The sequence below is a fragment of the Bos mutus genome, chromosome 23 (assembly GCF_027580195.1).
Source record: "Bos mutus isolate GX-2022 chromosome 23, NWIPB_WYAK_1.1, whole genome shotgun sequence".
Classification (NCBI taxonomy): Eukaryota; Metazoa; Chordata; class Mammalia; order Artiodactyla; family Bovidae; genus Bos; species Bos mutus.
Genome location: NC_091639.1, coordinates 19,628,094 through 19,654,310, shown reverse-complemented (window position 1 = coordinate 19,654,310; position 26,217 = coordinate 19,628,094). Strand labels below are relative to the sequence as shown.

Sequence of the window (26,217 nt, the reverse complement as noted above, 5' to 3'; positions counted from 1 at the left end):
GACTGAGGGCAGATTATACATTATGGGCTTTGTCAGACACGAAGTTATAATAAGAAATCAGACCCAGGCGTTTGTTGGTGAAGGACAGTATTCTATAGGAAGAAAAGATTTGAAAACAGATCATTAAGAGGGATTTCCCCATTTGGCTCAGTTTATGTTGGTACTTCCTGAACCTTTTGCATTAAGACTATGTTCATCCATTCCCCACAATGTAAAAAAGAAAAACAAAAAAACCCTCAGGGGATTATGTTGCTCTAACAGATGTATGCGGAAGATGAAAAGAAAAAAGTATCAAGTCAGCAATAGACAAAGGGTTGTTAATTGGGGAGGAGAGGAAATGAGGCAGGGAAAAGCTTCAAAGAATAAATGATATTTACATTGGATCTTGAAGGAGAGAATAGAATTTTCCCCAGTATGGCAAGCTTCAAGGCCAGTGTCAAAGGAGATAAATAATTGGGTCCTAAAGCTTATAACATTCAGTAAGTTATACTGTTATGGATATAAAAATTTAACTTGCTCCCACCTCGCCATCCTGCAAAGGCAAGATAAGGCACATCAATCTATAGAATGGACCAGTTTTCCTTCCCTGTGCCCGGCCTGCCCACCCTCCACTTATCAGGATGGTTTAAATTAGTTCCTGGATTTGATATCTCAGGTGAAGAACATTTCACCAACACAAATCCTTATTCAGTACTTGGGAGTGGATCTGCATTTAGTTGGAGATTAAATAACTTGGTACAAGTCATGCTTAAAGGCTTGAGTGTTTCAAGTTAAGCTGTTAATAAAAGTACCACTGAGTTGACTTCTAAGGAAAGTCTGTCTTGGTAATAAGAAAATTCAGACAGAACTTTTCAGAGGCTAAATCTGAAGCCTCTTTACTAATTGTTGTCGTTCTGACTCTGGTAAAGCTGTGCTACTTAGCAATGAATGATGTGTGCTCCCAGACATATCAAATCATAAACACGGGGAATTTAAAAATACAGTTGACCTCTGAATAATGAGGGAGTTAATTCACAGTCAGTCCTCAGTATCCGAGTTTGTCCACATCCACAGATGCAACCAGCCAGGGCCTGTGTAGTATCGAAGTATCTACTATTGAAACAAATCCACAAATAAGTGGACCCAAGCCATTCAAACCTGCATTGTTCAAGGGTCCACTGTTAGTAATTTCAGCCTGCCAAACGTATCTCATTGTCTGAGATACATCCAGATGAATGTAATAAAGCCCTAAAAGGAAAAAACAAAAAACCCTTGGGGAGATACATTTTGTGGTCTGATTTAGATATTACAGTGGTTCTTCAACATGAGTGTGTCTCAGTATACCCTGGAGGGCTTATTAAAACACAGGTTGTCAGCCCCCACCTCTAGTTTCTCATTCAGTAGGTCTGGGCTACAGGTTTGAGAATTCACGTTTCTAACAAGTTCCCAGTTGATGGTGGTCTTGCAAACCACCAGAAAAGTAAACCCTCTGTCAAATGTCTATCTTATATACTTATGAAATAAGAGCCTTAGTACATACTAAGTTTAAAATTATCACTGTTAGTAATTTAAATGTGAATTAAATGGTGTGATTAGTGAAATGACTCTGAACTCACTTGGAATCCATTTTGGTCACCTTCTTGGTGAAAAATTCATCTACACCTTCATCCACTCTCCCCATAAGACCGTTCTGCTCACCATCTTGGGAGACTATGCTGGTAGCACAGCCCTGCAAACCAAACAGGTGTGATATTAATTTACATTCAATATGTATCACTAGATTTAAGACACACAAAGGCCATGGCAAGGACACAACTGATGGAGATAGGGCCCTATAGTCTATCGGAATAGAAGTCAAATGTAGAAATGAAGGTAGAAAGAAACCAAAGTGAGAAATGCACTATAAACACAAAACCTGCTGAAGGACTGAGGCTGAGTAGTGCTGTCTTGGAAGCAGCTTGGAACCTAACAGGCTGTGAAGAGTCGTGTGTTCTTGAAGCACAGGAAGGCGTTGCAGGCACATTGGTAAGGCAGGAGAATGCACGAAAAAATGACACGCTGTTTTGAGAACAGTAATAATTCCAGTGACCAGGGGCCTGAGGCTTATAGACAGAGTAAACTGCTGAGTATAAACCCTAGCAGATACTGAAAGTGGCCACTCCAAACACACCCACCCACACACACTCACACTTGCTTCCTCTTTCTTGCTGAAAGAACTCTGATTTCAAGACGTGAATACTTAAACAGTACTTCTATCTCCTTGCCTGTGACTGGTGTGATATACTTCTGGCCAGTGAGATATAAGGGGGTTCATGGGCAGGTTTTCCTGCAGAAGAAGGGATGTATTTTTTTCTACATGGTTATGAGAGAGGATGTGACGTCTGAGCCATGGCAATCACCTGGAGTTCAAGAGGAATTGAGCCTGAGGATAAAAGCCACCATGCTGAGGATGACAGAGCAGAACAGTGGAAGCTATGCTTATGCTGTGCTGAATAAACCCGTCCCAGACCCCGAGACTTTTGGATTTCTTGTTGAGTGAGAAAATAAGTATTTCTCATGGCTTAAGTCATTTCCAGTTCAGCATCTCTCAGATCTCTCATTCATAAATGAATACTTTCCAACTAATAATACAAGGTCTGACAGTGAACACCCTTGAATCCTATATTAAAGAGCGTGGAATTTATTTTGCAGGTGAGAGGGAGCCCTGAAGAAGTGTCATGACCCAACCTGTTTTGGTCAGATAATTCTGGGGCAACATGAAGGCTATATTGGAAAAGGCGATATATTGGAGAATAGAATAAATTCTATTCAAGAACACAGTGAAAGACTTCTGTGATTGTTTAGTCTAATCTGGAGGGAGGTGTGGGACTAAGTAGTAGGGAACTGAGAAAGAAAGAAAAAGACATTGCCTAAGATGAGGCTGAAGTTTCCAGGCTGGGTAGATGACAGCATGATTCTAGGGAACATAGTTCAGAGATCTGATTTGAGGAAGAAGATGACGCATGTAATCTCAGGCAGTGTTGCTTGAGGTGCTGTGGAAATCCAGGGGCAGGTGCCTAAAGCTCGAGTCTCAGGACAGAAGCTCGTGAGGAGCTATAAAGTCATTCAGCACTCTAGCATTTGTCTTTGAATGGACAACTCAGTGAATTCAATAACATGCTTGGTTTTGTGTCTGCGAAGTGTATTAATATTTCACACAGATAGGTTGTGGGCCATTGAGAAAGAGCATGTATCTTGCCCATTCTCTTGGGCACAGGACAGATTCCCATGTGGTTGTGATATCTGGTCTGGATATCTTGCCACAGAGTGGTGGGAAAACTCCTTTCTGTGATCTTGATTTGCAAGTCTCAAGCTGCCTCTAGGGAAGCTGGCTCTTGTCTGCACAGGCATTGTTTTAAAAAAAAGACCCATGATTAGCTTTAAACAACCATCCGTTCCGTTCACTGGCAAGGTCCATTATGGAAACGAGCTGTGTGTTTGAGTTCACGATTGTAAAATGCTGAAAAGTGAGCAGATAACAGGTAACAGACCAAGAACCCTGTGAAATGTGAAAACAATTATACCTTTCGTCTGAATGGTACTTTATAGTGGAGCCAGGCTTTCCTGTGCATTGCAGGAGAGCAGAGAAACAGCCAAGTTCAATAATGCAGTTATGGAGGGAAAGCAGCTCATTGAATAACTTCTGTTTTGATTACAAAAGACAAAGTAGCACAGAGCTAGCTTGGATGTAACTTCTCCTTTTGTAAAAGAAGACTGGAATTTCTACAGTGATAATCGCTCCCTAAGTTTGCACAGTGCTTGATCATTTACTGTTGTCTTTATACCTACCCTTTGAACTGAAAAGGAAACATAGTCTTATCCTGCCTTGTGGTTAGTCCCAGATCAAACCATGGCTCAGAGTGTGAGGGGCTCCTGTTTAGGTCACCCGAGTGATGGATGACAAGGGTACAACCCCAGAATACATGCTCGTAACCTAGGGCATCCTTCCACAACACCCTCACTTCCCCTCAGAGGCTGCCTCTCAAATTCCTCTCCCCATTTTGAGGGGGAAAAGCAGTTTTTTTACAAGTATAATTTCTCCTTTCAGCCCTTTTCTTTTTTCCTGCTTTGAAACAATTCACAGCTAGCACAGAAGGTCTCTGGGGACATGAACAATCAACAGGTTTCGGAGATGGAGGCAGGCTGAGCTCAACAAGCAGTCTGCTTTCCCATCTTGCAGGACCAGCCAGTTTTTACAGAACCTTAGAAACCCCAGGTCCAACTCTATCATTTTAGAAATAAAGAGACTAGGAGCAGAGAGATTGAGAAGTCCAGTATCACTGGGAGACCTTGAGCAAGATGCAGCTGAAAATGCACCTGTTAAAAGTAAGAGGTGTCAGCAGCCTGCAAGAAGAGCAGCAGAAACACTGAAGACTGAAATGATAGGCGGCTCCTCAGAGGGGTTCAAGGCCAAACACACCTGCGGCCTTAGCTCAATTGCCAGCAGAATGAAAGGGAAGGACATATAGACATCAGAAGTTCTCAAAATTCCATTTGATTTTGGTCTTTTCTGTCAAGGATTATAAATTTCAGACTAAAAAGGGGAGCAGAGCTGGTGGGAAGGGAGTGCAGAAAACTTTATCCCTGCGCTGGTTGGAACCCACTGCATCTGTGCTCAGAGGAAGGATTTTGCAAATAAAATCACAAGTGGTTGTTGTTGGTGTCTGAGAAAGAAAGAGGGCAGATTTCTCATCGCCTGTGTATATATAAGTAAATGCTAAAAGGATAACTTGTGAATGCTTAGAAGATAAGCCGGTGATTATGAAGACTAAAGACAATTCAGACCACCCTCTGTTCTCCCTTTGCCTGGATTATTAAGATGAATGCACCAGGGCAACACCGGAGGAGATGCGCCTGGATTTTGACAAGGCAGCTGTCAGATCTCTCCTAATGTCTCCACAGGCCGGATGGAGAGAGATGGGCAGGAAGCAAGAACAATTAGGTACATTAGTGACTCTGAACAAAAAACCCAAAGAGTGCTAATTAGTGAGTTGAATCATCATGAAATCTTATACACATGTATTAGACAGTAAGAAACATGAAAAGAGCCAAGCAATCAAGCCAGGAAAAGGGGAATCCAAAAGGAAGTAAAATAAATTAAAAAAAAACAAAAACAAAAATTAATGAACTTGAGAGGAATAATAAAGCTAATTCTTTGAAAAAGACTCCTAGATGGTAGGGAATCTGCCTGCTATGCAGGAGACCAGGGTTCAAGCCCTGGGTTGGGAAGATCCCTGAAGAAGCGAATGGCAATCCATTCCAATATTCTTGCCTGGAGAATTCCATGGGTCACAAAGCGTTGGACATGACTGAGTGACTATCACTTTCACTTTTAGTAAATGAGACCTTGCAAAATTAGGATAGAAGCATTAAAATATATTAGAAATGAAATAAATTGGGACAGAGCTATTGATACAAAAGAGATTAAAGACTCATAAGAATTCTAGAAACAACTAAGTGGACAATATCCTAGAAAAATAGAAATTACCAAAATGGTCTCAAGGAGAATTAGGTAATCTGAATAGATCTGATGAAATAAAATTCATATATTTTGGTAAGGCAAGAAAAATTTAAACAGAAAATTTTTCTTTGCCCATTTGGACCTTCTCTCTCCCCTCCAGAGTGTATTATGAATCTACCTTAATCAGACCTACTTAGGAGATAATCTTATAAGGGATCAGGATGGCCCACTTCTCTTTGCACATGCAGGCCTGGATTGTGTGAACTGTCAGTACATCATCTGACATATAACCCTTTGTCTCAAAAACTTATGTAACTGTGTTCTGACCTCTAACGGCAGAACAGTCCTGAAAGACTGTCTGTCTCCCAGGTTATAATCCTCAGGTTGCTGCAAATAAAATTTTCCACTTCTTTGTTAGATTGACTGTTGATTAATTTTTTTGTCAACAGATCTGTAACAAAAGAAATCAAATCCCTAGTTTAAAAAAAAAAAAATCCACCAATGAGCATTATGTGCACTCGTAACACATCAGGCCCAGGTGGCTTTCCAGGAGAGGAACAGAAAATCTATATGACATGCAAACTCTGCTCCAGAAACAGGAGAGGAGAAAAAGGAGAAAGGTCCTCAACTAACTTTATGAAGATAGTTGTGATGTAGTGATCTATAACAACAAATACATACTTCATCTTCATCCCTATTTCTGGCCAGACCTCTTACACCCTTGGAATTTCCTGATGAGAGCCATAAAGGTGCTTTGATTACATTAATGAAGTGACTTTGGAACCACCTAAAGATGGGGGTTGATATCCAGGAGACCCAACCACATGATTAGAGGGTTGAACTTTCAGTCCCAGCCCCTGAACTTTAGGGAGCTGAGAAGGTCTGGAAGTTTAATCATTGCCAATGACCAGTGATTTAATCAATTATGACTGAATAATGAAGTCTCCCTTAAATCCCCCAACGGACAAGGTTGGGAGAGCTGCCGGGTGAATGAATATATGGAGATGCAGGGAATGTGACATGCTGGAGAGGGCGTGGAAGTGCTGAGCCCCTCCTTGACATCTCTCCCTAAGCCTGCTGTTCTTGAGTTACATCCTTTTATAATAAATGGGTAATTCAGTATGTAATGTGTATGTTAACTGCTATAACAAATTAATCATACCCAAGAAGGATCGTGGGAATCTCTGATTTACATCCCATTAGTCAATATGGGCAACAACTGCCAACTAAGATTGTTTCTGGCCCTGTGGTTCTATAGGAATTAAGCCATTAGCCACTGCAGTCACTGCCCTTCAACACACCCTGAAAGGAGTTCAGGGTGCAAATCAGGAATGAGACTCTGTGATTCAGAAAAATTGGCAGAATAGGACTTCAGACCAATATTTTCGAGAAAATTTTCTCAACCTAATTTCATGCATCTTCCCATACTTAGAAAAGTACTGAAATCATTAAGATATCTGCACCTCATGAACAGCAGCAACCTTCTACTGCTGCTGACGTCTGCCACCTCTATGAGCAGTTTTCTGAGAGGCTGTCCCCAGGCTATAGTCCTCAGTAAGACTCCAAAGAGAACTGAAACTCACAGGTCTCACGCTGTGGGTTTTCATTTCAGTTGACAGTATCCTTTATAATAAACCAGTAATAGTAAGCAAAATCTCCTCTTGAGTTCTGTGAGCCATTCTAGCAAATTATCTAAGCAAAGGAAGGGAGCATGGAAACCCCCCATGAAGTTACAGTTTGTCAGAAGTATAGGAGACAACCTGGGACTGGTATCTGAAGTGAGGGTACCCCCGAGCCCTTGACTTGAGGAGTCAAAATTGAACTGACCTGTAGACAGCCAGTTGTGTCCAGAGAGCTGAAGAATTAATCAGTGTAGGAAGGAAAACCCACACATTCAGAATTAGAAATGTTCAAATTAAGAACAGCCTCCATACTTGGGCTTTGAGAATTCTGATACCCAGAAAAGCCCACTGGGGCATTAGGCATCAAGGACAAGCTCTAGAAAAGCTAAGATTGACTTAGGGTGGGCTGGGGCTACCTAGTCTGTCCAAACAAAACCAAAACAACACCAATATTAAATGACTGCTGCTGCTAAATGCTGCAACCTTCTCACCCTCCACTGGAAGATGCAGGTGCTGGGGCCTGTGTGGCAGCTTCGCAGAATTCAATGTGAAAGCGCTTTGAAAATCGCACTCTGTGCATCCAAGGGAGAGCAAACTGTACACTCGCTAAGCCTCTGGGAAGAGGCGAGATCTGTTCAGACCCAGGACCGTAATCCGTTATCTGAGGACAACATGCGTCCCTAGGATGGAGCACCCTGGGGTGTGCTGACCCTATGAATCCTAGCTTTCCTGTGGACAAGGTCAAGATCTCTCTAGAATAGACCTGAGTACATTCCTCCACCAAAACTCTGCCACCGCTCTCTTCCCTTCCCTCTTTCTCATTTCTCAAATGACTAAAAGAAAAAACATTCTCTTTCCCAGAGTCACCGACTTAAGGGGAAAGTTAGCCCTTGTGTCACATATATGTTGTACTGCTAATGACTCTCCACAAGGAAAGAGCCAGAGGAACCACTTATTCCATAACCAAGTAGAATGTGGCGTGTGTGGTGTGTCTTTTCCCTATCTGAAAAGGCTTTTCCCTTGTTTAAAAAGAGAGAGAGAGAGTAGTTTATTCCTCAAAGAATATGTAATAGTGCACTAAGAAGTAAGTTGGAAAAGAAAACAATTCACTAAAATTTGTTTTTCTGAAACCATGTCAAGCTATTCAGAATCAAATGAGAGAGCAACCAAATACGAGCACCCTGGATCTGATATGAGCAAATGCCTGACCACTCAGATAACTGGTTGTGACTTTTCTCCATTTACGACTCCAGTCACCCTCCTGTCATCCAATGAGTACTGAATGCCTGCTATGTTCTAAACTCATGCTAAGTGCTCAACACACAACTACAGATGATAAACCACACACTTCCCACATGGAACTTACACACAAGGAGGAGGCTATGCTTACAGTGTGCAAACACTGTACAGCGAGGGCTGTAACAGAGTAAAAGCGTCAGGCACTGGGGGAGCGGGGCCTCCATGGACAGTTGCTCAGGCTGTGCACTGTGCACAGCCAGCATATGAGAACAGCTTTCTGCAGAGTCGTGCACCCCCACCTGTGTGCAAGTACAGAGGTGGAGACAGGGAGGGAGAAGTTGTGCCTCATTGGAGGTCTGCAGGATGAGTAGTTATCCATCCAGGAGCTAAGGGTGGGGGGATGAGGGAATGGGAAGAGAGGAAGCCATGACCAAAAGGCTGTATCACTAGAGGTCTGAAACACAGGATGAGAGCGAGGGCTACAGGGATGACAAGGAGGAAGGGGAGGAGCAGGTGGGGCTGACGGCAGGGAGATGGTGGTCAGGATCATATCCAGGTTTCTAGCTTGTTCACCAGTGATGCTCCTTGTGGAGCAGGGCAGGTTCATAGAGAAAGGCTCCTAGTTTTGAGTTTGTTGAACGTGAGTTGTTCTGGGACATTCAAGTTCAGGAGGCAGGTGAATATCTGAAGCTAGAGTTCAGCAGAGGGGCAGGAGTCAACAACAAGGAGACCAAAGCCATGGGTTCAGATGGCATCACCCAGACAAATAATATGCTCACAGGCTAGGCAGAGGGAAGCAGCAAAGGCATCACTGGAGAGGTGAATAGAAAAGAGAGTGATGCTCAGAGGCCCTGAAGGATGGAGCTTTCCGGGTCAAGTAACTGCTGCAATGTCAAGCATGCTGACAGCTGCCAAGGGTCCACAGGATTAGGTCAAGAGTGACCTTTAGCAGGGCAGTTTGAGGGTGGAGAGGTACAGAGTGCAGACTTTGGTGGGTTGCAGAGTGATGGCAAGGTGAGGAAGAAGCACCACAGGCATAGACCAATTTTTCCAAGGAGTCTGTCTGCAAAGGAGAGAAGAGACTAACCAGAGAGAGACATGGGGTCAATTGCATTAAGCCTCATTAGCACAAACAGTTCCATCGTCCCCTGAGTAAAGAGCAGGGTATTGAGAGGCATGCCACTCACATGGTCCTCCCAGCTTGTGGGTTATCAAAAGCCAGGGGGCCAGAGGAGGCCAGAACACAGAGGTGGAGGAGTATATGGGGCCCTCCAAAATCAAACACAAGCAATTTTTAATCACAAATGAATTCTTCAGTACTTATTTTCCATCTTTTCATACCCATACACTATACAACTCCTTAGAGTAGCCTGTTTATTATACCCACATGATTGATACTTTCATAAAGATTTCAAGGGGGCAACTTTGTTCGAAAGGGTTGAAAACTTTCCAGCATTCTCTTTTCTGAAAATGTTGAGCACCAAGTGAGGTATTTTGCGTGAATCTCACACATACGTAGAGGTTCTAATGTCCTTACCTACAAGCTTTCACATATACAAGGCACTTTTATAAGACTCTGCAGTTTTCCCTGGAGGAGGACAGGGAGGGGCCACCAGCCCACCTACCGCTGGGTGCGTGGACTGCTGCTTCTTAGCCCGTTTTGGTCTTAACTTGGTAAAGTGCTCCAGCTTCCTTCCTTCCTCGGAGGGCAAGTCAGAGATAAACCCTGAGCTCCGCTTCTCTTGTCGGATGGATGGAAAAGGCGGGTCTTCGATATGAATGGGCACTTCTTCTAGGGCTTTATCTAGATCAAATTCCATTTCTAAAAGAAAGTAAAGCCTCAGGCTGAAGATTACTGCATGGAGATGGATAAAAATTTGCTAAAAGTAATTTTAAGTCTATCAGGGAATAGCAAACACCCATTCACAAATCACTTAACCCTCTTCACTTAGAGCATCCCTGCAAAGTACCCTTGAAGTGGTCCAGGGTCCTTGCTGAGGGTGTTTCATAGTTACAAGAAAATGACTGACAAAATGGAATACTCACCAAAAGCCCTGGAAACAGGCCGCAGCATTCGGCTGTGGATGGTCTTCCTTTTGGATTTAGGAGTCATCTACCAATAAAATAAAGAAAGTACTTAGACACTTTTCCCAGAAAACTTGACCTCCAAACTTTAGAAACATCTGGCAGGTATAGGGCGGGGTAGGAATATTAGGGACCAATCGTTTTAAGCTCAGTATTTTACTTTTTAGAGGATGGCTGGTGACCTCTGACAACCTGACTACAAAGACTAAGCTGAGACATTTCTAAATGTTTGTCATTTTCTCAAATGATATACAGCCCACTTCTTCTTTCCCCCAGGCCTAATCAGTTAAATGCTATTTTTATGGCTAAAAAGAACAATGAACAGTATAAATATAACTCCCAGCTTCACATGAGGATGTTAAAACGGATACAATGAATAAGAAGGAAAGACTGTAAAAATCAGTTGCTAAAAATTGAAAGCATGATCATTCACTGTTCATTATCACAGCAATAGCAATATGAGCAACATCGGACTCTGTCATTTTAATGATCTAAGTTATTTAACTGCTTCGTTTCACATTTCTCCCCCCAAAATTTTGATCTTTATATTATGGGTAAAGACCATAAAGACCAACGAAAGTTGCCATGTCTGTATCTGCTGCCACTTCTCATCTTTGATCCTGCTTGTTCTTTAAAAAAGAGAGACTAAAATCCAAACCATGGCTGAAATTTATTAAGAGCCTGTTTTCTAGCATTGGTGTCAACTGTTGATTGTGTAAAGTCAAATCCAAGGAAGACATCAGCATCTCCCTCAACAGAATCACTCCTGTCAAAGCTGGAAGGGACCTTTGTCATCACCTCCACAAACAAATTCTAATGAAGAAACTGAGTCACAGAGATGATAAAGACCACCATTCAAGTGAACAGGAGCAGGGCCAGGGCCAGGCCAGCTATAAAAGTCAGCCCAGCATCCCTCCTACCTCACCACTTGTTATCAGTATACAAGTGGATGGCTTTTAGGAATGTTAAATGTTTGATCCTAGAAACTAGTATTGGTGAAAACTGAAAGATAACATAACTCAAAGAACTTAGTTTGTAGACTTTCATTTCACTTAGTCGGCTGTCATCTAAAGCTTTCTCAAAAAAAAAAAAAAAAAAAAATCCACAAGGTTGATAACCTTTCTTCAGTTCGAAGAATAAATTTTCTTGTTGATCTTTAAAGCAAAGAGCTTTATAGTTTTGATGATTCTATGCCAGTTTTAATAATAAAACTTTTGCTATTACATATTACTGAGAGAAAAGGGAGATTAAAAAATGATGAGCAATAGAATTTAAATCTAGACTGGTCTTCCTGAAATACACAATGAAACTAGCAGATTTGGTTCTTTCAAGGGTTTTTCTTTTCTTTTTTAAAGGCAGACAATCAGAAGAATATCTTTTTATAAAACATAGACTTTACAGGTTCAATAGAAACACAATCAATCTAATGCAACTGGAAAGGAATCCAGTTTCAAGGTAGTTCTCCCCAAAACTGGCCTTGCAGTGGGCTGAAGGAAGCCTCACTAGTCTATTCTTAAGTGAAATCTCTAAAAATAATTTTGAAGGAGACACAAACTACCAAAATACATGCTGTATTTAGTCATGTAAACTTCTTTAGTATTCTATCCACTTTGTGCACAACCTTGATAGGCAGAAGGATCAAGAAGTAGATTGGGATATAGTTTCCAGCCAATTCACTTACATAGTCACAGATAAATAGGAAAGTACTTTAAAAATGCATAGCATGGAGACGTCTTCCAATATTTTTCTCTGACTCTTGATTATATTTATAAGAGAATTTGTGGGCAAAAATAATCTGGATCAGTTTCCCCATTTAGCTTTTATAATGAATACTGAATACATGCAAAACATAACAATGACATTTCAAATATATCATAATTTTTAAATATATAAAAGAAATATGGAATTACATATAAGAATACATATACATTAGATAGCAAAGATAGAAACTCATTTACAAACTGATGCCTATCTATAAGTGGTCATTCAACCCAATCTAATTTTATAGACATATTGAGAAACATACAAAATCATCATTAGGATTTCTGATGGTTGACATTAATCAAAGGAACCAGTTTGCCTTTCTTGGTCTAGCTTTGCAATGCCTCAAAACCTAGTCTATGAAATTTGAATATCAGAAGCATGCATTCTAATGCATTTTCATTGCTTTATTTCATATGCTCTTTACAAGAGAATATAACTTCCATTGCATTTTGCATAAAACTCTTTATATTTGACACATTTGTCAGTTCTAACTTTCTGCCATGTTTGGACAAGGCTGATGGCCTTTTGCTCAAATGTGCAGGGCTTACAATCAGGCTGGTTTCTACAATTGATGTTAAGAATACAACCTGATTTTATACGTTTCTTCTGATGGATGAACTCTTACCATCTCTTTCTTTCATGAAAAAGAATAAATATGGGTTTAAGTATAACAAGCAAAAAAAGGAATTTTATTTCTACATATTTTTCTTTATTTTCTTTGTAATTGTTTCTTCCTTAACAGTTTAATGGACAATATGGACTTGCTGAATCTTACTGGCTTATTCCTAAGGTTCTATTACATATAAACTAAAACAAGAGGAATATAAGAATGAGCTATAATTATCCACCTAAGTGTACATTTAGGAACACATATTGTATGTTTCTCCAGAAACATGGTTTCTATGTACCCTTGCCTCCTCCTCCTCACACCTATTGGTTAGATGAATTGAATCCTGGAAAAAAAAAAAAAATCTGGTTTTACCATCCAGATTTACATTTACTCTCTTCAGTTTTTGGACCAAAATAAAAGGGCTACTTTTCTCAAACTATTTCTTAGTCCTCATTTACCGTTCCTGGACATTTATCAGTGCCTAAGTATTTTCTGATCAGAAAAATCACAAAGTGCCCAACAAATAAAGGGGATCAACAGTGGAAGCAGAAGAGGTACATACACGCCTAATGGATCCTTCACAAATTAATTTAGGATTAACACTGCCAACTATTACTTCAGGCCCAGACAAAATTACTTTGTCTTTAAAAGTGAATTTTAAGAGTAATAAGCAATTTTCAATGTTTACATCTGCGGGAAATATGAACAAGTTTGTTAAACTTGTGTTTAACAAGGAACAATGTGTTAAACCCTTTTGATGTAATTTAGAAGGAAGACTCTAAACATAGACTTATTCTGACATTGTAAATATCAATAAATCCCCATGGTGGCAGGCAGTGAATGAAATGAATGGCTCTATTCTCAAAGCATCTAAAAAAAGCAGCACAATACCTATACTGCTTGGAAATCTTACTCATTTGATTCAATTTTTATAATGGATTTATACCTATTCTCCATGGAATTCAATACCCACTTTTACTATAAGTTAAGGATTACTGTTAGAACCTTATAAACACCATCACATATTTTTCCTGTTAAACTCATATTTAACACATAATTCTTAGACATACCAATTTTTTTTAATGAGAGTTAAATTGTCTCTATCACCAGAAAAATAAGATGGAGTAGTTTCTGTGTTTATTTTACCAAGTTTGTGCAAAGAATAATTTAAAAAACACTCTTACTCCAAGCTCAAGAATCCTGAATTACTTCTCTTTACCTTGAGGTTAAAAAGAAAAATTTTTTAAGTTGTAAAGTAGATCAGTAAAATTTTTCTGTTACAAGAAGGTATTATGATGCCAATTTTCTACTAATCTGGAAAACAAGTAATATGACAAGAATTAGAAATTTAAACCCTAGAAGTCTAAGTACTTATGGTTTATTTTTTAAAAACATGAATGGAATAAGCACTTTTCTCCTTTTCAATGTTCATACCCTCTTCATCAACACTCTGCTTGCTTTCAGGCACATCCCTGAGAATATTTTTAAATTCACTGCCTGTTTTGCGAAGCTGAACCATCTTGTAAAATCCAATCTTGTCTCTAAATTGCTGCCTGTTTTATTCCGGATCCACAGATGGATGACGACACTACAGTCTGCTGGGAGATCAGCCAGGCAGCACGGAAGCAAATGGAGCACAAGAATGTAAACTAATACAGCCAGAATCTGCAGAGCCACCAAAAAATACTTACACTTGTACAGCAGAGAGTCTCCATGCAGCAAAAAGAAAGGAAAAAAAATATGAATGGAAGAGAGATAAAGCAGCAGCATTACAAGGGGGAGGGAGAGACACCATACACAAACAGAAAAGCTACATAAAAAGCCTTCATAGCAAAGGAATGAGGCAAGAATGAAGCCAAACTATCATTAGCGTGAGGCTAGCTTTTCATAAGCATAGCTGCTCATAAGCTCTTCATAACATAATTACAGCTTGAAAACTGCAGAAAATCTTAGAGATATTACCTCTTGCTAAGTGCGTGCAAAATGCCATCTACCAACCCTGTAAGGTATTAATCCCATTTGGGAAATGGAGACATTGTATCTCCAAAGGCATGTGGTGGACAGAATGCTGGATGAACATTAGCAAATGCCATGCAGGGTTTGGTTCTTAAGCCACAGGGCTGGTCCCAGCAACAAGGTGGGGACAGTGTGCCCACAGGTACGTGAAAACCTCCCTTCTTGGGGGTGTCCTTACATCATTATATCCTGCCCACTGTGAGGCAGCAACTTTGAGTTCTCTCTCCCCCTCAGTCACCAAAGCATTTTAGGCAAGAATCTGATGCCAGGGTTTCACAGTTACCTACCTAAAGTGTCATTAACATTGACAGTACCTTATACCTTAGTGTGAATTTAGGTCACTTTACATTTCACATTAACTCTCTCAAATAATTTTAAAACCTCATTGGTCATCATTACTAATAGTCATTAGGGCATCTTAGCATTCTGAAATTTTATAAAAGAATTTTTAAAAAAGTAACAAAACCCAAAAAGTCCTGTTGCAGCATATCAGGCTTTATGAAAACCACGTATGAAGATGGGAGGAATCTTTTCCAAATTTCCTAAAAACACCTAGTCCATCAACCTAGGGCTCACTTCTGTGTTTGTCAGTTGTTTTCAACATGCAGCTGGATGAAAATACAGGACTCCTGAACTTGCAAATGCAAACAGTTGGGTGGTACACAAAAAGCTCCCCATAACCATCACCACCATTATTATTATCATCATCAGTATTGTTTATCAGAAAGGCTTCCATCAGCAAGATCCCAAAAAAGTCTCAATCCTCAGACTTCTGATTTCCTATTTTTTTAGGCAGCATTCTTCAAATATACCTCATTTTATGATAACTTGAATTAGATTGAAAACATCCTTGCTGAATGAAAGGAGAAAAGGTAAAAATGTATTTTCAAATATTCCTGAGTTGGCCAAAATAAAGATTCTTGCCCCTGTCTTAACTATGCTGCTGCTGCTGCTACTGCTGCCAAGTCACTTCAATTGTGTCCAACTCTGTGCGACCCCATAGATGGCAGCCCACCAGGCTCCCCCATCCCTGGGATTCTCCAGGCAAGAACACTGGAGTGGGTTACCATTGCCTTCTCCAATGCATGAAAGTGAAAAGTGAAAGTGAAGTCTCTCAGTCATGTCCGACTCTTCGTGACCCCATGGACTGCAGCCCACCAGGCTCCTCTGTCCATGGGATTTTCCAGGCAGGAGTATTGGGTGGGGTGCCATCACCTTCTCCGTGTCTTAATTATACATCCCCTCAAAAGCTTCCTAACAGGCGTGACACTGGATACATAGTACAAGAGTTATAGCTGATGGTTAAGCCCCATAGGTAATTTTAGACTTCCTCTATGTGAAAGGTTAATTCAACATGACAAGTGCTCTGTCCCAATTATGCCCCTAAAGATCATTATAAGTGAAGGTGAGGAACCTTTCCATTGGTTCAACTTCTAAAATGACAGGCAAGCAAAAAAATGTGTCTATGAAGAGGGAAACCATAGCAACAGACATGTCAGCTTTTCAAAGGAATAAAAACCATCAGTTTTCCACTCCTTCTGCATAGCTTTTGGAACTCATTTACCTGTACTGACTTCAGTGTCTCCCCATCAGGGCAAGGGGAAGACTAGTGAGTACAGAGAGGTCACCCTTCCCAAGAGCGCATCTCATGCTCAAGATGCTATCATCCGAGAACTGAACTCGCATCATGGAACTTTAATCGCCAAAGGGGAACTTTGGCCAAGGTTTTGGCAAACCCAGACCTAGTTTTCTAGTTTGTGAAATAAACAGTTGTGAAGATTAAATAACATAATGAATATAAAGTGTTTAGCACATAGCCTGGCATGTAAGTGCCAGTCAATGCCCCCTTCAATAACTGGCAGAGATTATGAATGTTAGTAACAGTAACATTTTTTCATTCTTCTATTCCCAAGGAGAAAAACTGAGGGGAGAGGGAGCACTCCTAAGCACTACCCTTAGAACAGCAAAAGCTGGGAACAATCTAAATGCCTGTTAAACAAGCAAATGCAAACCAATTTCATGACACTGACTTTCTGGAAGAATTTAGGCCAATTGTTTCACAGACTCTCCCACATTCAATATTTGTCTGCTTGTTCCCCACAATTAGATTCAGGTAGATGAAATTTTTTTTTTTTAAACACAAATGCCAGATGAATGATCCTGTGAATGACTGAATGACAACAGGTGGTACCCAGGTCAAGTTGTTCCGCTGTTAGTGACACTAAATTTGATCACTTCAGTAGGGCGGGAACCTCCCGACTCTTCCAGTGTCAAGGTACCTTGTACCTTGGTATTTTGTAAAGGTACTTTGTCTCTTGATAGTTAATATTAATTCTACAAGGTGATACTTTCAATTTATGCAGATGAGCCCATTTGTAAACCCCACTGACAATCCTGGCCTGAACGAAGGAATACAAACGGAGCTATAAAATTGTCACTTTCTACTTTTAACATTATCCCTACATTTTAGGTGCCATTCCTCTGTAAGCATCAAATTTCCCTTTTCTAAATCCTCTGTACCATCCTCTCTTCTTTTCTTAGTATTACCATAAACTTTAATTCAAAGTATCCTAAACTATTACTGTCATTATTTTTGTTGCAGGGAGTATCCCAGCAGAAGCCATTTTGATCTGGATTTTGTATCCTTTGCAATGATTTGGGTTTGAGCCACTGCTTGCTTTTTGATTCAAGATAGCCTAGTGTCATCTTGTGCTTTCCTGTGCACTTTAAAAATGGATAAGGGTAATCCCTGTTTAATGAACTAGATTATAAAAATTAAATATGTCCTACCAGATTGTCAGATGCGTCAATGTTCAGGGAAACCCAAACTCAGTCATTATTAATATATACCCTCAAACATCTAACCAAACAGTATCATCACGTCTCTGGTTTAAAAAGCAATTTTTATGCATGTCTACTTGTTAAAGTTTGAGGCGGTATAAAATCTTACTGAGAAAATGAGATACCTAATCCTTCCTATGATGACTGCTGGAGAGCAACAATCTTTAATATCTAGGAAGAGTCAGTATACAGAAGCCATAACTCTGAGAGAACTGCAATAAATCAATGGACAAAAGGAGGAAGGATGTGTAGAGATTTACTGAGGCGCCACATTTCCTACTGAACGTGGTATTAAATCCAGCTATTCACATCACACTCATTAACTTTTATATCCCGAATTTCATTTCATATAAAAGTTAAAATGGCCTCATGATGTTAAAAACAATTCAGGGAGCTGTACTGATGAGAAACTGCTGTGAAGATGACCGTCAAGTACTATTTTTAAATGAATGTGTTTCATTTCCTTATTTTCTAGATCTGCACAATTTTTTTTTCAATGTAAGAAAATTAAATCTTTATCTTTTGTCATGTTTTCTCCTGGAAATAGGAAACAACCTCACTTATTCATTTAACTAATCTTACAACTGATGGGGAAGTGAAATTTCACACTTGAATGTTTTCTTTAGAAAATGGATATAATTTGATACATTTTTCTTAACAGTAGGCCAAAGAATGAAACCACCTGATACCAATTTGAAGCAAATCTCTTACCTGGAGACCAAGTGTTAGCACTGATGGGCACAGAAGCACAGTGCTTATTAACACAAGCATCTGGTACGTGCCCCTTATAGCATTATAAGAGAGAAAGTGGGAAAATACCTTAGGTACTTAATTGCACCCATTAACCATAATGTTATTCCAATAGTCATAAAAAGCTGAATAATACTTTCAAATGATCTTTATTGTAAAAGAATAAACTATGGAGGAAAACCCCTCTGAGTATTATACTTAAAAGAGGTATTTTAAGTTTAGATTTTTGGAAAATCCACATCATAATGGAAGGCAAGAATGAGGAATACAGGAGAAAAATGCTCTCCTTCAGAATGGATACCAGCTCAGTGACATCATGACGAATAATCAAAATAAGCTTAAAATGCTTAATGTAATGCATTTGCTCTGTACCCAGAACATCAGCTCCAGGTAGACGACAAAAATACTTAACACTAAGTCTAACCACCACAAACCAGGTTAAATCCTACAATAATTTGCCTTACTGCTTTAAAAAACCTGAGTCAGGTAAACTCCAGTAGCACCAGGTAAAAAGAATGGATGGTGATTTTAGAGGAGGATCTCAAACCCTGAGAAGATTCTGACTGGAGGGCTGTAGTCATCAATCAGTAATCAGGAGGTCTGGTTCTCACTGGATCGCATGGATGGATGGATGGATAGAAGGAAGGAAACTCTTAACCCTTCGATTTAAATAGAACTTCAGGTAAAGAAGACTTATTACCACTCAAACTCTGAAAAATCTGTTCTGACTTGGAACATGCTCAGTTTAACTACTCTGATTACCATCCCTTCTGAATGGATTCTCGAAGTAACACTCTCTAAATTGCAGATTCATTATTTTGAAATGCAGTCTTATGTGGAGCATGGAAGTTAAATTTTTGGTCTCATTTCCAAGTGTGATTTTCAATATGAAGTGCAGAATGATTTTCTTCAGCACACACACAGGCATATATATATTTAAACCACATACTTTATATTTTGATTTCACTAAAGAATAGGCTTGTGATAAAGGTTTCCCCTCAGTCCTGAGATGAGAAATCCTTCATATCAAATTCCAGCAGCGACAGTGGTTTCCCCTGAGGTACATTTAGGGAGACTGAGTACTTGGATAGGGCTCCCCTGATAGCTCAGTTGGTAAAGAATTTGCCTGCAATGCAGGAGACCCAGGTTCGATTTCTGGGTCAGGAAGATCCGCTGGAGAAGAAAATGGCTATCCACTCCAGTGTTCTTGGGCTTGCCCTGTGGCTCAGCTGGTAAAGAATCCACCTGCAATGCGAGAGACCTGGGTTTGATCCCTGGGTCGGGAGATCCCCTGCAGAAGGGAAAGGCTACCCCACTCCGGTATTCTGGCCTGGAGAATTCCATGGACTATTCACAGGGCCACAAGAGTTGGACAGGACTGAGTGACATTCACTTTTCACTTTCCTCTCTGAATTTCCACACATGAGCTAAAGAATGAAGATTAACTCATGCCAACCCCAATTAGTGTTTCTAAACTATCACTAGAATTAATTAAGAGATTAAGTCACTGAGGCTCTCGAGTCTAGCCAACTTCTACTTAGATAATCCAAAGTCTGAGGCTGAGTTCTGTGCTCCTTTTCCTTCCTTACCCACCTTAGATTTTAAGTCACTTCTGTCATTCCCAGATTTCAGCCCAAAACATTCCATCCCACTCATTCCCTCCTTAGCAAGCCTTGATTTTCAGGAGGTATTTGGCTAACCCTCCAATTTTCCTAGTCAAGACGGAAAACTGTCCACTTGAAAGTTAAGGCCAGCAGCATGGTCTGAGTAGGCAGGACTGAACTGATGGTGATCATCAGTTCTCTGATGTGTGTTCTCTGTATGCCGCTTCCAGAGGCAGAAGCCCTCTTTTCTTTGTGCTGCTTGTTCCCATCAGTTCAGACACCTACAACTCTAGTCACTGCTTGCCCTAGTGTTTGAAGAGGTGTGGATTTGCTACCATACACTAGAATCCCTCCCAGTTCACTAAGAGGAAAAGTAAAATCCTGAAAGGACAGACTAGCCTGCAGTCAGAGACACCAAACACCTAACTCTCTCTTGGTGGAAACCTTCCATGAAAAGGCGCTTCCCCAACACAACCCTCCCTGGACCTTTCCTTCTAGTGACCTGGTCTGTCCTGAAGACCAGGGATGCAGCAGAGAGGGTGAGGGCTTAGAAACTGGGTCATTTGGAGTTGAGCCCTCCTCTCTGACTACCCTTAAACCAGCAGGATAATATGGGGCAAGTGTAATAACGCCTCTAAGCTCTGAGATTCTCATCTGAAAAATGGGTTAAAACAGTTAACCAGATGTGGCTGCTGAGACAAAGCACAGCGCATGACACAATAGGTACATGGTTTTCTCCTTGTTTTCCTATACAGTTTTCAGAGAGCTTGGATCACTGACACAACCTATAACATTCTCATTAACAGAACCTCAGAGGTTCTGTTCTGTTTTAGACAGACAGTGGACATACAACTGAGATGACCAATAGCCAGATGAATATACACATCTGTAGCTCACGGTAAATTGAGGTAAATGTCATGAATGTAGGAAAAGAAAAGTGCCTACAGAGCTGAAGGGACAGCAATCAGCTGAGGGACAGTGTCTGGTGAGTGCCTCCGTGCCAAGGCTCTGCGTGGCTCACCTACCAACTCAGCCCTGGCTACTGAGGCCCAGAGATGCCTCTAGGACTCCCTAGTGGACGTCTCAGCAGGGCCTTGCAGACGCTTCATCCTCAACACGATCAAAACACAACTCACTAATGTCTTTTCCGCCAAAATCTGCCCTTTCTCCCACACGTCTCATCTTCAGTATTGCCTTAAAAATAAATACATAATATATAAACAAGTAAACCCTTAGCGAGCTCCGTAAGGCTCTTTACAATATGGCTTCCAGCCGCCTCAGCTCTCCTCTCTGCCACCCTTTATTCCCATCATACCATAATCCCACAATAGTTTCTCAGATCGTGATGCTGTCTCCTCACTCCGAGACTCTGTGCGTGTTCTTCTCTCTGCTAAATTTACTTACTTATTTTCCTCCCAGCCAACTTCTTCAAATACCATCTCTTATTATATCACCAGTTACTAAGGGCCTATTATGTGCCAAGCATGATGCTTAGAAATTCCTCCTGGAAACCTTCCTTGACAACACCCCTCCCCCAAGCTGGGCGGGGCACCCCTTTTCTGTGCTTCCATAGCAACCTGCACATTCCTATCAGAGCCCTTTCCTACCATATCTCACATTTCACTGTGTTAATGGAAAGCCACCTCAATCCTGGAGAAGGAAATGGCACCCCACTCCAGTACTTTTGCCTGGAAAATCCCATGGATGGAGGAGCCTGGTAGGCTACAGTCCATGGGGTCGCCAAGAGTCAGACACGACTGAGTGACTTCACTTCACCTCAATCCAAAAGGGAGCTGAGGCTCATGCAGAACAGCAAGTTGTTGTTTTTTTTTTTTTTTTTTTTTGTAGTTGCTTTGCTTTTATTTCTTGGCTGTAGCAGCATATGGGATCTTAGTTCCCCGACCAGAGATTGAACATGTGCCCCCTTGCAATGGAAGCGCAGATTCTTAGTGACTGGACCACACCAGGGAGGCTCCATGTTTTTAATGAGTAAACTAGGATAAAGAAAGGAGAAAATGAAGCCAGAATTAAGGTTGAATACAACAACCTATACTTCTTTAGGCTCAGAACCCTTTTAAATAGGTCAACACACACTGGGCTCTGAGTCTCTCAACTTACAGAGCAAAAGGCAGGCACAAGTCATAGCAAAATTCACTGCGTCTATCCAACACAGCAAACTAATGGCTCCGGGTTTTCACTCCTCTTGACAAAGACCTGCAATTTCTTCTGCATAGATGTGCAACAAGGTATCAGGATGAAACTGAACAGTGCCCACAACAGTGGTACAGATGGTATAAAGAGCACATGAGGTAATGAGTTTTACAGGGGTATTTATTAAAGCTGCCCTTCATGAAAGTCACTGACATGATGCGGAAGCACCACAGTAAAAGCAATGCTGTAAGACCCAAAACAATAGGAAACAAAGGGGCCGAGTCTACAGAGACCCTCCGAGGCACCACACCTGTATCTCTGTGCAGGCCCTTCTAGACCTCAGGCCTGAAGGAATGAGATCTAGAATGTGCTTCTGGCATTTCCTCAAAGGGTTGTCCCCAAAAACTACTAGAAACTTTAAGAAACATATATTTTAGCTGGATTATACAGATAGCTCAGTTGGGAAAGAATCTGCCTGCAATGCAGGAGACCCAGGTTCAATTCCTGGGTCGGGAAGATCCCCTGGAGAAGGAAATGGCAACCCACTCCAGTATTCTTGCCTGGAGAACCCCATGGCAGAGGAGCCTGGTGGTCTACAGTTCATGCGGTCACAACAGTCGGACACAACTTAGCCACTAAACCACCACCACCACTACCACAAATGGTATCACAGTGCTGAAGTTTAAAGTCTGGAAATTAAGAGGTTTTCATACATTGCCTTCTAGTAGTTAAAAAGCTAAGCCTCCATTTCCCCAAAGTGGTATCACTATGAAAAGGACAGAATAAAGTAAAATTATAAAAGGAAACAACTAGGACTTGAACGACCTTCTGTGCACAACATCAGAGCAACTCATTTTAAATGAGATATTGACTTAATAGTCTGTGCTTGGCAACACTGCTAATGGATTAGTTCAATTAACAACTGCAGGTACATGAAAATGAGGTGATTTGCTTAAAAACAAAATGGCATGTTGACCAAGACAAATGGATATTCATTGAATATTAATCTATGCTAAAAAGCTTAAAATTATATATGGATATTTGAGGCTGAATGTTAAGGGAAAATAACTGCCATTTTGTCATTGGAGCAAGGATTCACAAGATGCATTCTGTAACAATTCAAGCCTTTTAAAATTGTTTTCCTAGGAAAGAGCAGTAAGCAGACTACCTGTTCCTCTGTATGAATATATTTTGATTTAAAATGCGTATGACACTCATTAAAATAATTGAAAGAAGCACATACAATTAGTGAGCTAGTTCTGCCTAAGGAGAAGACACTGGCTCTTCACCACTTGGCACATCATCTGAAACCTAAAACTTCTGCAATTTTTTAAGGTAGGAAACTATATATAGCAACAAATTAAACATGTAGAGATTGCCAATCAGTAGAAGGAGAACTGTATCCCTTAATACCCCCAAAGGCCAATGACAACACAGTTGAAAAATACGATGGGAAGTAGTGATTTCCTAAGAGGACCTGATGGCAGGGAAAGAACAGATGGTCTACGGACAATAAAGATTCTAAGTAAATACACATTTCAGCTTAACACACAAGGCGTGTGTGCTGAAATGATAAGGCGCGTATAGGAAAACTAATTAATCACCGTCACCAACAAAATTACACATGGCGAGGCACAGAATGTTCAAGGTAAGCCAAAAGTGCACAGATTCATTTCTCACAACTGGATAACAACTGAGAGTCAGATTTTTGACACAGTTGTTTCCAGTAATGTTTAAAAACTATAAGCTTACATTTATGGTGAAATGACACACATTTTTCACTGTTTCTGTTCACATATTAATTTAGTATAGAATCAGTAAGCAGATATTTTGTATAAAACAATGCAGTCTATTTAAATCTAGCTTGGAATTTAATTCTGATTGTGAGAAATATAGATATGAAATCAATATATAGATTACAACAGATTGGTTGAACGTGCAATCCCACATGGCCTGCTCCAGGGTGACCTTAGATCACCTCGACCAAGTTAATGTTTTCATGCCTAAGCCTCCTCATCTGTTAAACAGAAGATATTAACACCACCTATCATTCACAGGCTGTCGTGAGAATTAAGCTGGCTACTATTAATAAGGAGTTCAGTGCCTAGCATGTCACAGGTGCTAGGTGAGTGCAAAATAAATAAATAGGAAGATTTTTCAAGTCATGTGATTCTGGAGTTAAAGGGTTATCACAATCTCTGGGACTATGAGAATGGACACAGGTTGAAAAATTCTTCAAGTTATTCTATAGTTCTTGTTCTACCCGTCCCTCCTCCCCACCAGGTAAACTAAATTATCTCTTCATTTCTTTCTAGTTAAAAGGAAAAAAATGAATTATTTAGAGACTGAGTTTTAAGAAATGATTCTTCTTTCTGCCATTTTGTTTAAACAGCCTTTTTCTTCGATTTTATGAAGTTAAGATTGATTAGAAGCTCTCAGTCATCCTCCCCACAGACAACAGGCCTCATCAAGTCATTCAATCTCTATTTCAGCCCTCAAAGTGTAAGTTTAATAGGTGTTGACTAAGTGAAGAAATTCCTTCTAAGAGATCAATCATTGCTTCCATCTCCATGAAGACAATCCTTAAACTATAATATGCATTCCAACGTTTAATTTACAGCTCTGAACCTTCCCTAGTGTGATGATAACTATTGGTTCTTTAAAGAGACTTACACACTGAAATGGAATTGACTTTTGGACCAGGGAGAAATGGAAGACAACATAAAGATACCCAGGAAGAGGGGGGGGAAAAAAAAGAGTGAGAGATGCCCAGAATCTCCACTATGTCTGTTAAAGAAATGTTCAAAAATAGATGTAGTAGATATCATGAACATCACAAACAGAAAATGCCAGGATCCGTTAACAGTCTCTTAACTATAAGCAGAAGGCTGGTGATGAGGCAGTTACTTTGGAATGTCCTGGGGGGAATATCTCAGGCCTGTGGGCTACAAACAAACATTGTAGGTAATAAAGTTACAGCATCTCCCAGAGCAGTCACATTCACCAGTGCTCTAGCTCCATGTGTGGCACAATTTCTACCTGCCAGGAACGTATAATTCCATGGTGGAAAGGTTGTAGGCTTGCACTTAGATGCTTCTGAGAATTTTCTATCCAACAGTTTTTCTTGTGTCCCAACTTCCTGGATCACTTAAGATCTATCTAAATGCTGCCAAAGAAAATGTACAGGCTCATTTAGAAAAGCATCACCAATTCAATGCCTCTGCCTTTACAGTACATACTTCATTTTTTTCCCCCCAGTGGCACTACACAAGGATCACAACTTGAAATATTTGGTGGTAGATGTCAATGATAAACAAAAATGATTTGTTTCTTTGATTATGAAAGGTGGAAGTACATACAATTTAAAAAGGTAAATCTAATGCTCTACTCTTTTCCAATCAGCTGGGAGTTTGTACCACTCACAGGTTCAGGGTAAGAATTCCAGAGCTTAGCAAGTTGATTTTCTTTAGAATACTGATCCTTGCACCTGGGGTTAATTGCCACTGTGAAAACGGGAGTATCTTTGGGTGGCTTAGACCCAAAGGTTAGGCTGAGAGTAGAAAGGAAATCTTTACAGCACAAAATCCATTGACTTGCACTTTCTACACAAAAATGTTCTTTTTCATTAAACAACACCAAACTTAGCTCTGGTTTTTGGCTACTTACCAATTCATTAGCCTTGTTAAAACAATGATTAAAGACATAATTTTTAGAACTGGAAAAAAATGCTATTTTTATGGCTTAAAAATTCTGCCCAAGTATTTGTTTTCTTTATAGAGAGCTCTGCCTTGTCTCAACAAGATACTCCACACCACAGGCCCTGTTTCTGGTCCTAGGATTCAACAGGCGCTTATGGCAGGAATGGCCCTACCTGCTTGCCTCCCAGCCACCTGAATCAAGAAAATACCGCCCTTCTAACTTGGATCATCCTTAGAGTGAAGGACAAAGAGATCTCTATCTACTCCTGCCTCTTTCTGTGTCATGGCAACCAGACCGTTCCTAGAAAATGAAAGCAACTCAGGACTGGGTATGCCTTGCCCTGTGGTCCTCATGGTG

The 26,217-nt window shown here is 40.4% G+C and overlaps 1 protein-coding gene across 1 annotated transcript in view; it reads right to left on the bottom strand.

The window, feature by feature from the left end:
* CARMIL1 (capping protein regulator and myosin 1 linker 1) overlaps nucleotides 1-26,217 on the bottom strand; it is a 303,970-nt gene that overhangs the window by 18,041 nt on the left and 259,712 nt on the right. Inside the window, 3 exon segments of the mRNA XM_070360729.1 lie at nucleotides 1,596-1,708; nucleotides 9,966-10,162; nucleotides 10,387-10,453. Of these exon segments, the coding sequence (XP_070216830.1) occupies nucleotides 1,596-1,708; nucleotides 9,966-10,162; nucleotides 10,387-10,453 (377 nt within the window).